The sequence below is a fragment of the Scyliorhinus torazame genome, chromosome 21 (assembly GCF_047496885.1).
Source record: "Scyliorhinus torazame isolate Kashiwa2021f chromosome 21, sScyTor2.1, whole genome shotgun sequence".
NCBI classification, from domain to species: Eukaryota; Metazoa; Chordata; class Chondrichthyes; order Carcharhiniformes; family Scyliorhinidae; genus Scyliorhinus; species Scyliorhinus torazame.
In genome coordinates this window covers 1590697-1605075 of record NC_092727.1, presented here as the reverse complement: position 1 = coordinate 1605075, position 14379 = coordinate 1590697, and the positions used below count along the sequence as shown (strand labels likewise).

Genomic DNA, 14379 nt, shown 5'->3' with positions numbered 1-14379 from the left:
TTGATCCAAAACTGTTTTAGTGGCAGGAGGCAGGGGGTGATGGTTGAAGAGTCTAGTGGTGTTCGCAGGGATTGGCTGGGTCCCTTGCTGTAGTGTACATGAATGATCTGGATGTGAATGTAGGAGGGATGATAGGAAGTTCGCAAATGACACACAAATTGGTGGTGTGGTTAATAGTGAGCAGCAAGAACTTCGATTGCAGGATTGCATTATTGACGGGCTGGTCAGATGGGCAGAAGAGAGGCAAATGGAATTTAACCCTGAAAAGTTTGAGGTGATGCACTTTGGGAGGACTAACAAGGCCGGGAGATACAATGAATGGTCGGACCCTCGGAAATACAGAGGATCAGAGAGATCTCGGTGTGCAGGTTCACAGATCTCTCAACAAGACAGGTACATAAGGTGGTTAAGAGGACCGATGGGATTCTTGCCTTTGCCTTTATTAATCGAGACGTTAGATATAAAAGCAGGGAGCTTATGCTAGAGCTGTACAAATCGCTGGTCAGGCCACAGCTGGAGTATTGTGTGCATGTTCTGGTCACCACACTATAGGAAGTGATTGTACTGGAGAGGGTGCAGAGGAGATTCAACAGGATGGGCAGCACGGTAGCCTTGTGGATAGCACAATTGCTTCACAGCTCCAGGGTCCCAGGTTCAATTCCAGCTTGGGTCACTGTCTGTGCGGAGTCTGCACATCCTCCCCGTGTGTGCGTGGGTTTCCTCCGGGTGCTCCGGTTTCCTCCCACAGTCCAAAGGTGTGCAGGTTAGGTGGATTGGCCATGATAAATTGCCCTTAGTGTCCAAAATTGCCCTTAGTGTTGGGTGGGGTTACTGGGTTATGGGGTTACTGGGTTATGGGGATAGGGTGGCGGTGTTGACCTTGGGTAGGGTGCTCTTTCTAAGAGCCGGTGCAGACTCGATGGGCCGAATGGCCTCCTTCTGCACTGTAAATTCTATGAAAGCCTATGTTGCCTGGGCTGGATCGTTTCAGCCATCAAGAGAGACTGGTTCGGCTGGAGTTGTTTTCCTTGGAGCGGAGAAGGCTGAGGAGGGACCTGACTGAGCTGTACAAAATTGAGGGATGTGGATAGGGAGGCACCTGTCCCCTTCGGGGAGGGGTCAATAACCAGGGGGCACAGATTGAAGGTACTGGGCAGGAGGTTTAGAGGAGATGTGAGGAAAAGCTTTGTCACCCGGAGGGTGGTTGGAATCTGGGACGGACTGCCTGAAAGGGAGGTTGAGGTGGAAACCCTCATAGCTTTTAAGAAGCATTTAGATGAGTACTTGAAATACCACAGCAGAAAGGCAATGCACCAGGTGCTGGAAAATGGGATTTGAATAGTTAGGGGCTTGATGGTCAGCACAGACATGATGGGCCAAAGGGCCTCTTTCCGTGCTGTAAAACTCATCACTTTACCCTGTATCCAACCCCGCGCCGTACCTGTCCTGGGAGTGATTGATGGGGACAGTGTGGAGGGAGCTTTACTCTGTATCTAACCCCGTGCTGTACCTGTCCTGGGAGTGTTTGATGGGGACAGTGTAGAGGGAGCTTTACTCTGTATCCAGCCCCGCGCTGTACCTGTCCTGGTAGTGTTTGATGGGGACAGTGTAGAGGGAGCTTTACTCTGTAGCTAACCCCGTGCTGTACCTGTCCTGGGAGTGTTTGATGGGGACAGTGTAGAGGGAGCTTTACTCTGTAGCTAACCCCGTGCTGTACCTGTCCTGGGAGTGTTTGATGGGGACAGTGTAGAGGGAGCTTTACTCTGTATCTAACCCCGTGCTGTACCTGTCCTGGGAGTGTTTGATGGGGACAGTGTAGAGGGAGCTTTACTCTGTATCTAACCCCGTGCTGTACCTGTCCTGGGAGTGATTGATGGGGACAGTGTAGAGGGGGCTTTACTCTGTATCTAACCCCGTGCTGTACCTGTCCTGGGAGTGTTTGATGGGGACAGTGTAGAGGGAGCTTTACTCTGTATCTAACCCCGTGCTGTACCTGTCCTGGGAGTGTTTGATGGGGACAGTGTAGAGGGAGCTTTACTCTGTATCTAACCCCGTGCTGTACTGTCCTGGGAGTGTTTGATGGGACAGTGTAGAGGGAGCTTTACTCTGTATCTAACCCCGTGCTGTACCTGTCCTGGGAGTGTTTGATGGGGACAGTGTAGAGGGAGCTTTACTCTGTATCTAACCCCGTGCTGTACCTGTCCTGGGAGTGTTTACATAGAACATACAACGAGACAGTGCAGTACAGGCCCTTCGGCCCACGATGTTGCACCGACATGGGAAGTCAAAAAAACAAAAGCCATCTAACCTACACTATGCCATTATCATCCATATGTTTATCCAATAAACTTTTAAATGCCCTCAATGTTGGCGAGTTCACTACTGTTGCAGTTAGGGCATTCCACGGCCTCACCACTCTTTGCGTAAAGAACCTACCTCTGACCTCTGTCCTATATCTATTACCCCTCAGTTTAAGGCTATGTCCCCTCGTGCTAGCCATTTCCATCTGCGGGAGAAGGCTCTTACTGTCCACCCTATCTAACCCCCTGATCATTTTGTATGCCTCTATTAAGTCTCCTCTTAACCTTCTTCTCTCTAACGAAAACAACCTCAAGTCCATCAGCCTTTCCTCATAAGATTATCCCTCCATACCAGGCAACATCCTGGTAAATCTCCTCTGCACCCGTTCCAAAGCTTCCACATCCTTCCTATAATGAAGTGACCAGAACTGTATGCAATACTCCAAATACGGCCGTACCAGAGTTTTGTACAGCTGCAACATGACCTCATGACTCCGGAACTCAATCCCTCTACCAATAAAGGCCAATACTCCACAGGCCTTCTTCACAACCCTATCAACCTGGGTGGCAACTTTCAGGGATCTATGTACATGGACACCGAGATCCCTCTGCTCATCCACACTTCCAAGAATTTTACCATTAGCCAAATATTCCGCATTCCTGTTATTCCTTCCAAAGTGAATCACCTCACACTTCTCTACATTAAACTCCATTTGCCACCTCTCAGCCCAGCTCTGCAGCTTATCTATGTCCCTCTGTAACCTGCAACATCCTTCCGCACTGTCGACAACACCACCGACTTTAGTGTCGTCTGCAAATTTACTCACCCACCCTTCTGCGCCCTCCTCTAGGTCATTGATAAAAATGACAAACAGCAACGGCCCCAGAACAGATCCTTGTGGTACGCCACTTGTAACTGAACTCCATTCTGAACATTTCCCATCAACCACCACCCTCTGTCTTCTTTCAGCTAGCCAATTTCTGATCCACATCTCTAAATCACCCTCAATCCCCAGCCTCCGTATTTTCTGCAATAGCCTACCGTGGGGAACCGTATCAAACGCTTTACTGAAATCCATATACACCACATCAACTGCTCTACCCTCGTCTACCTGTTCAGTCACCTTCTCAAAGAACTCGATAAGGTTTGTGAGGCATGACCTACCCTTCACAAAGCCATGCTGACTATCCCTAATCATATTATTCCTATCTAGATGATTATAAATCTTGTCTCTTATAATCCCCTCCAAGACTTTACCCACAACAGACGTGAGGCTCACCGGTCTATAGTTGCCGGGGTTGTCTCTACTCCCCTTCTTGAACAAAGGAACCACATTTGCTATCCTCCAGTCCTCTGGCACTATTCCTGTAGCCAATGATGACATAAAAATCAAAGCCAGAGGCTCAGCAATCTCTTCCCTGGCTTCCCAGAGAATCCTAGGATAAATCCCATCGGGCCCCGGGGACTTATCTATTTTCAGCCTGTCCAGAATTGCCAACACCACTTCCCTACGTACTTCAATGCCATCTATTCTAATAGCCTGGGTCTCCGCATTCTCCTCCACAACATTCTCTTTTTCCTGAGTGAATACTGACGAAAAATATTCATTTAGTATCTCGCCTATCTCTTCAGACTCCACACGCAACGTCCCATCCCTGTCCCTGACTGGCCCTACTCTTACCCTAGTCATTCTTTTATTCCTGACATACCTATAGAAAGCTTTTGGGTTTTCCTTGATCCTACCTGCCAAATACTTCTCATGTCCCCTCCTTGCTCGTCTTAGCTCTCTCTTTAGATCCTTCCTCGCTACCTTGTAACTATCATGCGCCCCAACTGAAACTTCACACCTCATCTTCACATAGGCCTCCTTCTTCCTCTTAACAAGAGATTCCACTTCTTTGGTAAACCACGGTTCCCTCGCTCGACGCCTTCCTCCCTGCCTGACCGGTACGTACTTATCAAGAACACGCAGTAGCTGTTCCTTGAACAAGCTCCACATATCCAGTGTGCCCAACACTTGCAGCCTACTTCTCCAACCTACCCCTCCCAAGTCATGTCTAATGGCATCATAATTGCCCTTACCCCAGCTATAACTCTTGCCCTGCGGGGTATACTTATCCCTTTCCATCACTAACGTAAATGTCACCGAATTGTGGTCACTGTCCCCAAAGTGCTCACCTACCTCCCAATCTAACACCTGGCCTGGTTCATTACCCAAAACCAAATCCAATGTGGCCTCTCCTCTTGTTGGCCTGTCAACATATTGTGTCAGGAAACCCTCCTGCACACACTGTACAAAAAACGACCCATCTAATGTACTCGAACTATATCTTTTCCAGTCAATATTTGGAAAGTTAAAGTCTCCCATAATAACTACCCTGTTACTTTCGCTCTTATCCAGAATCATCTTCGCCATCCTTTCCTCTACATCCCTAGAACTATTTGGAGGCCTATAGAAAACTCCCAACAGGGTGACCTCTCCTTTCCTGTTTCTAACCTCAGCCCATACTACCTCGGAAGAAGAGTCCCCATCTAGCATCCTCTCCACCACCGTAACACTGTTTTTGACTAGCAGCGCCACACCTCCCTCTCTTTTGCCTCCTTCTCTGAGTTCACTAAAACAACTAAACCCCGGAACCTGCAACAACCATTCCTGTCCCTGCTCTATCCATGTCTCCGAAATGGCCACAACATCGAAGTCCCAGGTACCAACCCATGCTGCCAGTTCCCCTACCTTATTTTGTATACTCCTGGCATTGAAGTAGACACACTTCAAACCACCTACCTGAACACTGGCCCCCTCCTGCGAAGTCAAATCTGTGCTCCTGACCTTTATACTCTCAATCTCCCGTACCCCAAAACTACAATCCAGGTTCCCACGCCCCTGCTGCATTAGTTTAAACCCCCCCAAAGAGCACTAACAAATCTCCCCCCCCCCCCCAGGATATTTGTGCCCCTCAGGTTCAGATGTAGACCATCCTGTCTGTAGAGGTCCCACCTTCCCCAGAAAGAGCCCCTGTTATCCAGAAATCTGAATCCCTCCCGCCTGCACCATCCCTGTAGCCACATGTTTAATTGCTCTCTCTCCCTATTCCTCATCTCATTATCACGTGGCACGGGCAACAACCCAGAGATAACAACTCTGTTTGTTCTCGTTCTGAGCTTCCATCCTAGCTCCCTGAAAGCCTGCCTGACATCCTTGTCCCCTTTCCTACCTATGTCGTTACTGCCAATGTGGACCACGACTTGGGGCTGCTCCCCCTCCCCCTTAAGGACCCGGAAAACACGATCAGAGACATCACGTACCCTTGCACCTGGGAGGCAACATACCAAACGTGAGTCTCTCTCGCTCCCACAAAATCTCCTATCTGTGCCCCTGACTATCGAGTCCCCAATTACTAATGCTCTGCTCCTCTCCCCCCTTCCCTTCTGAGCAACAGGGACAGACTCCGTGCCAGAGGCCCACCACAAGTATCCAAAGCGGTATACTTGTTACTCAGGGGAACGACCGCAGGGGGTCCCTGCACTGACTGCTTCTTCCCAGTCCCTCTTACAGTTACCCATCTATCTCCAATCTTTGGTGTAACTAATTCCCTGAAGCTGCTCTCTATGACCCACTCTGCCTCCCGAATGATCCGAAGTTCTTCCAACTCCAACTCCACTTCCCTAACTCGGTCTTGGAGGAGCTGGAGATGGCTGCACTTCCTGCAGGTAAAATCAGCAGGGACACTAACTGCATCCCTCACCTCAAACATCCTGCAGGAGGAACATTGCACTCCCTTCCCTGCCATCCCTCTAACTTCCAACCAAGATCTTTTTGATCTTGGGATTGTTTGATGGGGACAGTGCAGAGGGAGCTTTACTCTGTATCTAACCCCGTGCTGCACCTGGCCTGGGAGTATTTGATGGGGACAGTGTAGAGGGAGCTTTACTCTGTATCTAACCCCGTGCTGTACCTGTCCTGGGAGTGTTTGATGGGGACAATGTAGAGGGAGCTTTACTCTGTATCTAACCCCGTGCTGTACCTGTCCTGGGAGTGTTTGATGGGGACAATGTAGAGGGAGCTTTACTCTGTATCTAACCCCGTGCTGTACCTGGCCTGGGAGTATTTGATGGGGACAGTGTAGAGGGAGCTTTACTCTGTATCTAACCCCGTGCTGTACCTGTCCTGGGAGTGTTTGATGGGGACAATGTAGAGGGAGCTTTACTCTGTATCTAACCCCGTGCTGTACCTGTCCTGGGAGTGTTTGATGGGGACAATGTAGAGGGAGCTTTACTCTGTATCTAACCCCATGCTGTACCTGTCCTGAGAGTGTTTGATGGGGACAGTGTTGAGGGAGCTTTACTCAGTATCTAACCCCGTGCTGTACCTGTCCTGGGAGTGTTTGATGGGGACAGTGTAGAGGGAGCTTTACTCTGTATCTAACCCCATGCTGTACCTGTCCTGGGAGTGTTTGATGGGGACAGTGTAGAGGGAGCTTTACTCTGTATCTAACCCCGTGCTGTACCTGGCCTGGGAGTATTTGATGGGGACAGTGTAGAGGGAGCTTTACTCTGTATCTAACCCCGTGCTGTACCTGTCCTGGGAGTGTTTGATGGGGACAATGTAGAGGGAGCTTTACTCTGTATCTAACCCCGTGCTGTACCTGTCCTGGGAGTGTTTGATGGGGACAATGTAGAGGGAGCTTTACTCTGTATCTAACCCCGTGCTGTACCTGTCCTGAGAGTGTTTGATGGGGACAGTGTTGAGGGAGCTTTACTCAGTATCTAACCCCGTGCTGTACCTGTCCTGGGAGTGTTTGATGGGGACAGTGTAGAGGGAGCTTTACTCTGTATCTAACCCCGTGCTGTACCTGTCCTGGGAGTGTTTGATGGGGACAGTGTAGAGGGAGCTTTACTCTGTATCTAACCCCGTGCTGTACCTGTCCCGGGAGTGTTTGATGGGGACAATGTAGAGGGAGCTTTACTCTGTATCTAACCCCGTGCTGTACCTGTCCTGGGAGTGTTTGATGGGGACAATGTAGAGGGAGCTTTACTCTGTATCTAACCCCATGCTGTACCTGTCCTGAGAGTGTTTGATGGGGACAGTGTTGAGGGAGCTTTACTCAGTATCTAACCCCGTGCTGTACCTGTCCTGGGAGTGTTTGATGGGGACAGTGTAGAGGGAGCTTTACTCTGTATCTAACCCCATGCTGTACCTGTCCTGGGAGTGTTTGATGGGGACAGTGTAGAGGGAGCTTTACTCTGTATCTAACCCCGTGCTGTACCTGGCCTGGGAGTATTTGATGGGGACAGTGTAGAGGGAGCTTTACTCTGTATCTAACCCCGTGCTGTACCTGTCCTGGGAGTGTTTGATGGGGACAATGTAGAGGGAGCTTTACTCTGTATCTAACCCCGTGCTGTACCTGTCCTGGGAGTGTTTGATGGGGACAATGTAGAGGGAGCTTTACTCTGTATCTAACCCCGTGCTGTACCTGTCCTGAGAGTGTTTGATGGGGACAGTGTTGAGGGAGCTTTACTCAGTATCTAACCCCGTGCTGTACCTGTCCTGGGAGTGTTTGATGGGGACAGTGTAGAGGGAGCTTTACTCTGTATCTAACCCCGTGCTGTACCTGTCCTGGGAGTGTTTGATGGGGACAGTGTAGAGGGAGCTTTACTCTGTATCTAACCCCGTGCTGTACCTGTCCTGGGAGTGTTTGATGGGGACAGTGTAGAGGGAGCTTTACTCTGTATCTAACCCCATGCTGTACCTGTCCTGAGAGTGTGTAATAGGGCCAGTGTCATGATAGGGGATATTAGGAACGTTGGACGAGAAATGTTCTCCAATATGCAGAAGACAATTTAGGGGTTAAACAGACTGAAAAGAAAAAAAGATTGCAGGAGAATCAAAGGGATATACCCACACCTTGCTGAGTCACATGGTCTCATTCAGAATTAAACTTGTTAAGGAATGCAAAAGGTGATTAACTTGAAATCCATTGTCATTCGGGACAACCTTAATGGATAAGTCCTTATCCCATTACCGAGTCTGATGATCCATTTGTCTGTCAGTGGAAGGCGAGGTGCATATGGATGGCATAGCTCTTGTCTTTTGTGTAAACAGGAGTGGGCAATCAACCCCACGTTACAGTTGAGTTCCAGGCTGGACATTCCAGAAGAGGACTTTTGTTGCAGGGCTGGACAGACTCGATGGGCCGAATGCTCACCTCCGGCACTGTTGGGATTCTATGGAATCTAAGTTACGAGGAGAGGTTACGTAAATTAGGCCTGTTTTCTTTAGAATTCAGAAGGCTAAGGGGTGATCTGAACAAAGTCTTCCAAGATATTAACAGGAAAAGACAGGGTAGATAAAGATAAACTACTGGAGATTCTAGAACTAGGGACATAGTCTAAAAATTAGGGCCAGACCGTTCAGGAGAGATGTTAGAAAGAACTTCTTCACTCAAAGGGTGGTAGAGGTTTGGAACTGTCTCCCACAAACAGCAGTTCAAGCTGGATCAATTGTTAATTTTAAATCTGAGATAGAGAGATTTTTGTTAAGCAAAGATATTTAGGGTTATGGGCCCACGGCAGGAGTATGGAGCTAGGTCACAGATCAGCCGTGATCTCTTTGAATGGCGGAACAGGCAGGGGGAGCTGAATAACCCACTCCTGTTCCTATATAGACCAGGGCCCATTTCCCTCATCCTCTATGTAACCCTAGCTCCTGTCTGTTCTGGATTCAATCACTGAATCCATTTGATAAGGTGCCACACAGAAGGTTAATTCACAAGGTGAGATCACGTGGGATTAGGTGTAACTTATTAGCTTGTATAGAAGATTGACTGACTGACAGGAGATAGAGAGTCGGGATAAATGTTTTTTTTTCTGGATGGCAAGATGTAACTAGTGAGGTACCACAGGGTTCGGTCCTTGGGCCCCAGCTATTTACAATCTATATGAACGACTTGGCTACACGGATAGAAGGTTCTATAGCCAAATTCGCAGATGACACAATAATAGGTGGGACAGTAAGTTGCAATGAGGAAATAAGAACCTGACAAATGGATATAGATAGGTTAGGAGAGTGGGCCAAAATGTGGCAGATGGAGTTTAACGTGAATAAGTGTGAGGTCATACATTTTGGTCGGGAAAATGGAAAGGCAACTTATTATCTAAATGGAGAGAGACTTTGGGGTGCTCCGATGCACAGGGATTTGGGTGTCCTCGTGTAAGAGTCGCGGAAAACGAGCATGCAGGTGCAGCAGATAATGAAAGCAAATGGAATGTTGGCATTTATAGCAAAAGGAATAGAGCATAAAGGTAAGGAAATGTTGTTTCAATTATACAAGGCAGTGGTAAGACCGTACCTGGAGTACTGTGCAAGGCTTTGGTCCCCTGGTTTGAGGAAAGAGGAAGTGGCATTGGAGGCAGTTCAATGGAGGTTCACGACAGCTTTGTCATTTGATCAGAGATTGAACAGTTTAGGCCGATACTCTCTAGAAGAGTGAGGGGAGACTTAATTGAGGTATAGATGATGCTAAAAGGTATGGATAAAGTAGACGTGGAGCTGATGTTTCCTCTTGTGGGGCATTCTAAAACGAGAGGTCATAATGTTACAATAAGAGGTAGCAAATTTAAAAGTTATTTTTTTTAAAATATTTTTATTCTCTTCCTTTTTCACATTTTCTCCCAAATTTACACCCACCAACAATAAACAATAATCAGCAACAAATATGTCAATCCCCATAACAATAACAACGATCCCATCCTCCCACCAAACACCAAACATTAGCCCGCATGTTTACATAAACAAATGACAAAAGGGAATCGGGGATTACCCAGAGTCATCCTTAATACACACAGCCCCCCCAACCCTCCCACCCAACTAATGTTCGATGTTATCCAGTTGTTGAAAGTGCATAATGAATAATTCCCATGACTTGTAGAACCCCTCCGTCCTTCCCCTCAGTTCAAACTTAACCTTAACAGGTCCCCCCACCACGCCAGGGTGGAGAGGCTGCTCTCCATCCCAGCAGGATCCGCCTTCGGGCGATCAACGAGGCGAAGGCTACGACATCTTCCTCCGCGCCCGTTTCCAACCCTGGCTGGTCCGACACCCCGAATATGGCCTCCCGGGTATCCGGGTCCAGTTTCACACGCACCACCTTGGAAATTACCCTAAAAACCTTCTTCCAGTAATCCTCTAGCTTAGGACAGGATCAAAACATATGAACGTGATTAGCGCGCGCCCCCCCCCGCAACGCTCACACACATCTTCTACTCCTTCAAAGAATCGTCTCATTCTCGCCCTCGTGAGGTGTGCTCTGTATACCACCTTCAGCTGTATCAGCCCCAACCTCGCACATGAGGTGGAGGCATTTACTCTCTGGAGCACCTCACGCCAGACCCCCTCTACTACTCTATAACCTCTACCAACTCTTCCTCCCACTTTGCTTTGATCCCTTCCAGTGGTGCCTTATCCTCTTCCAAAATAGCTCCGTACACCGCTGACACTGCCCCCATCTCCAGTCCCCTTGTCGTCAGCACCTCCTCCAGCAATGTGGAGGCCGGTTCCTCCGTGAAGCTCTGTATCACCTTTCTGGCAAAATCTCGAACCCGCGTGTATGTAAACATTTCCCCCTGCTCCAGCCCATACTTCGCTTCCAGCTCCTTCAATCCTGCAAACCGTCCCCGAAGAAACAAATCTTTTAGCGTCTTAATCCCCTTCTCCTCCCATTTCTGAAAATTTCCATCCCACCTCCCTGGCTCAAATCTGTGGTTCTCCCGAATCGGCATTTCCCTTGACCCTGCCCCCAACCCGAAGTGTTGGCAAAACTGCCTCCAAATTTTCAATGAAGCTATTATTACCTGACTCCCTGAGTATTTCCCTGGAGCTAGCGGGAGCGGCACTGTTGCTAGTGTTTTCAGTCCTGACCCCCTGCACAAACTCTCCTCCATTCTGACCCACTGGGAATCAACCCCTCTGACCCAGCTCTGCACCTTTTCCACATTCGCCGCCCAGTAGTAAAACATCAGGTTCGGGAGACCAAAACCCCCTGCCTGCCTTCCCCTCTGTAGCAGCACCTTTCTCACTCTAGCCACCTTCCCTCCACATATGAACGAGGTAATCCTTCCCTCAATCTACCTGAAAAAAGCCTTTGGCAGGAAAATCAGTAGTCATTGAAAAATAAACAGAAATCGCGGCAGCACATTCATTTTAACCGCCTGTACCCGACCCGCCAGTGACCGAGGGAGACCATCCCACCTTGCCAGATCGGCTTTCACTCTCCCCACCAAACTAGAGATGTTGTACCTGCGAAGCCTCCCCCACTCCCGGGCAACCTGCACCCCCAGATAAATTTAAAACAGAGTTGAGGAGAAACTACTTCTCCCAAAGGGTTGTGAATCTGTGGAATTCGCTACCCCAGAGTGTGGTGGATGCTGGGACAGTGAGTAAATTTAAGGAGTTAGACAGATTTTTAATTGGTAATGGGTTGAAGGGTTCTGGAGAACGGGCAGGACGGTGGAGTTGAGGCCAGGGTGTGATCAGCCATGATCACATTGAGGGTGTTAGCCTCGGGAGGCTAAATTGCCGATTCCCGCTCCTAGGTCATGTGTTACAGGGAGGAGATGCTCTGGCTGATTTCGCAATCCAGCTCTTGGTCTGTAACATTGTAGGTAGCAGATGAGGAACATATCAGCTATGGTAGAATGGTGGAGCAGACTCAATGCGTCGAATGGCATAATTCTGCTCCTATATTTTATGAACTTCTAAGCCTTGTGGCAATTGATCTATAATAATAATAATAATATGCTGTTTGTGACAGTGCAGTGATGATTGAGATTAGAAAAGGCACTGGTTTTAGCCGTGATGATATTGGAAGTGATTAGAAAGATGATGAAGGAATGTTGGAAGAAGTGGTAAGTGTGCTGGGCACTGTTTCCTTGCCTAAGGAGTAAAAGCCTGGGCTTGTGGAGGTGAATGTGTTGTTGCTCACCTCTGTAGCAACCTGTCTCAGCTGTGAAACCCTCATTGCACCTCCTGGCTGGTATCTCATGTTCTACCTGCCACAAGCTCGAGGTTCTCCAAAGCACTGCTGCCTGTGCTACCTCACACCAGGTCTCACTCATCACCCTTGTGCTGGCTGACCAGAGCCCCGAGCTCTGGGATTCCCTCACTATAATCTCTCCACCTCACTACCTTGCTTTCCTCTTTCAAAAGGAAATGTGAAGAAGGCCTATGGTGTGTTGGCCTTTATTGGTAGAGGGATTGAGCCGGAGTCATGAGGTCATGTTGCAGCTGTACAAAACTCTGGTACGGCCGCATTTGGAGTATTGCGTACAGTTCTGGTCACCTCATTATAGGAAGGACGTGGAAGCTTTGGAACGGGTGCAGAGGAGATTTACCAGGATGTTGCCTGGTATGGAGGGAAAATCTTATGAGGAAAGGCTGATGGACTTGAGGTTGTTCTCGTTAGAGAGAAGAAGGTTAAGAGGAGACTTGATAGAGGCATACAAAATGATCAGAAGGTTAGATAGGGTGGACAGTGAGAGCCTTCTCCCGCGGATGGAAATGGCTAGCACGAGGGGACATAGCCTTAAACTGAGGGGTAATAGATATAGGACAGAGGTCCGAGGTAGGTTCTTTACGCAAAGAGTGGTGAGGCCATGGAATACCCTACCTGCAATAGTAGTGAACTCGCAAACATTGAGGGCATTTAAAAGTTTATTGGATAAGCATATGGATGATAATGGCATAGTGTAGGTTAGATGGCTTTTGTTTTTTGACTTCCCATGTCGGTGCAACATCGTGGGCCGAAGGGCCTGTACTGCGCTGTATCGTTCTATGTTCTATGTTCTAAGACATTCCTTCGAACCTACGTTCTTGACCAAGTTTTTGGTCATCTGTCCTAATATCTCTGCTTGGTGTCAAAACATTCCTGTGAAATTTGCTGGGGCATTTTGCTATGTTAAAAGTGCTATATGAATGCAGATTGTTGTTGTATTATACTTTGTGTTGACTCTAGCCTGTTGCTTTAGGTCGCAGAGTTCATTGATGAAAGGCCTGAAATTATTCAACAAATGGAAGAATTCCGATTCAGCAACAAGTGGAAGATTTTGGGAGGTAAATAGTAAAGTTGTGAAGCAGCTTTTTAAAAAGAACCCCATTTCAGCCCTGTGGTGAATTTGAATTGGCAGCTTTTTGTTGCCATTGGCCAGGGCAGCGCTCTGTTGTCCATCTCACATTGTCTTGAGAAGGTGCCTTCTTGAACTGCTGTAAGTAGTTTGATATATTGAGCATCTGACTGGGCTCCTTCAGCAGGCAGTGCAGAGTCAGCCATGCTGGTGTGACCCTGAAGTTACATTGGATATGGATTTGTTTATTGTCACCTGTACCAAGGTACAGTGAAAAGTATTGTTCTGCGTCCAGTTCAACAGATCATTTCATAGATGAACAAAATACATAGGACGTACATAAATACACAATGTAAATACATAGACACAGGCATCGGGTGGGCATATGGAATGTGGTACAACTGAGTAGAGAAGATGTGCGAGGCACCCCAGAGTGGATACGAACAGCAGACTTTCCTTTCTGAAAGACATTAGGCAGTTGGGCTTCTGCGGTTCCCTGGCCACTTGTTTTTTTTAACTGATTTCACATTCTCATGTGCAGTAAGGGCTTTGGGTCAAGTTTACAAGTCCAACCCCAAAACCGCAGAGTTCCTGTGCCCTGTTGGCTGTGCCGGTTGTGTTTTTAATTTGTTTATCGAATGTGGGCATCACTGGAAATTTGTTGCCCATCCGAAGTTGCTCAGGAGACGATGGTGAGTTGCTTCTGGATCTGCCACAGCCTTTGTTCAGTCACAGCCCTGCCAGGGAGGGAATTCCAAGACTTTGTACAACTGTTGCTCCATCCTTCCAGGAGGTACTGACACTTCCTGAGGTTGAGGGTCAGTCTCTACCTGTACTCTTCCAGCCCAGGTGGCTGATGTTGGCAGGAGTAATGATTGTAAACGGCTCTGGAACACTGTTACTGGATAGTAATTAGAAGAGGGAACTCAACTAGAACACTTGAGGTCAGTTGCAGCATCA

At 48.2% G+C, this 14379-nt stretch overlaps 1 protein-coding gene across 1 annotated transcript in view; it reads left to right on the top strand.

Annotated features, from left to right (window-relative positions):
- Nucleotides 1-14379, top strand: part of bud13 (BUD13 homolog) — a 37521-nt gene that overhangs the window by 5167 nt on the left and 17975 nt on the right. The window contains exon 3 of the mRNA XM_072486327.1: nucleotides 13324-13408. Coding sequence (XP_072342428.1) covers nucleotides 13324-13408 — 85 coding nt within the window. The remainder of the gene's footprint in view (nucleotides 1-13323; nucleotides 13409-14379) is intronic.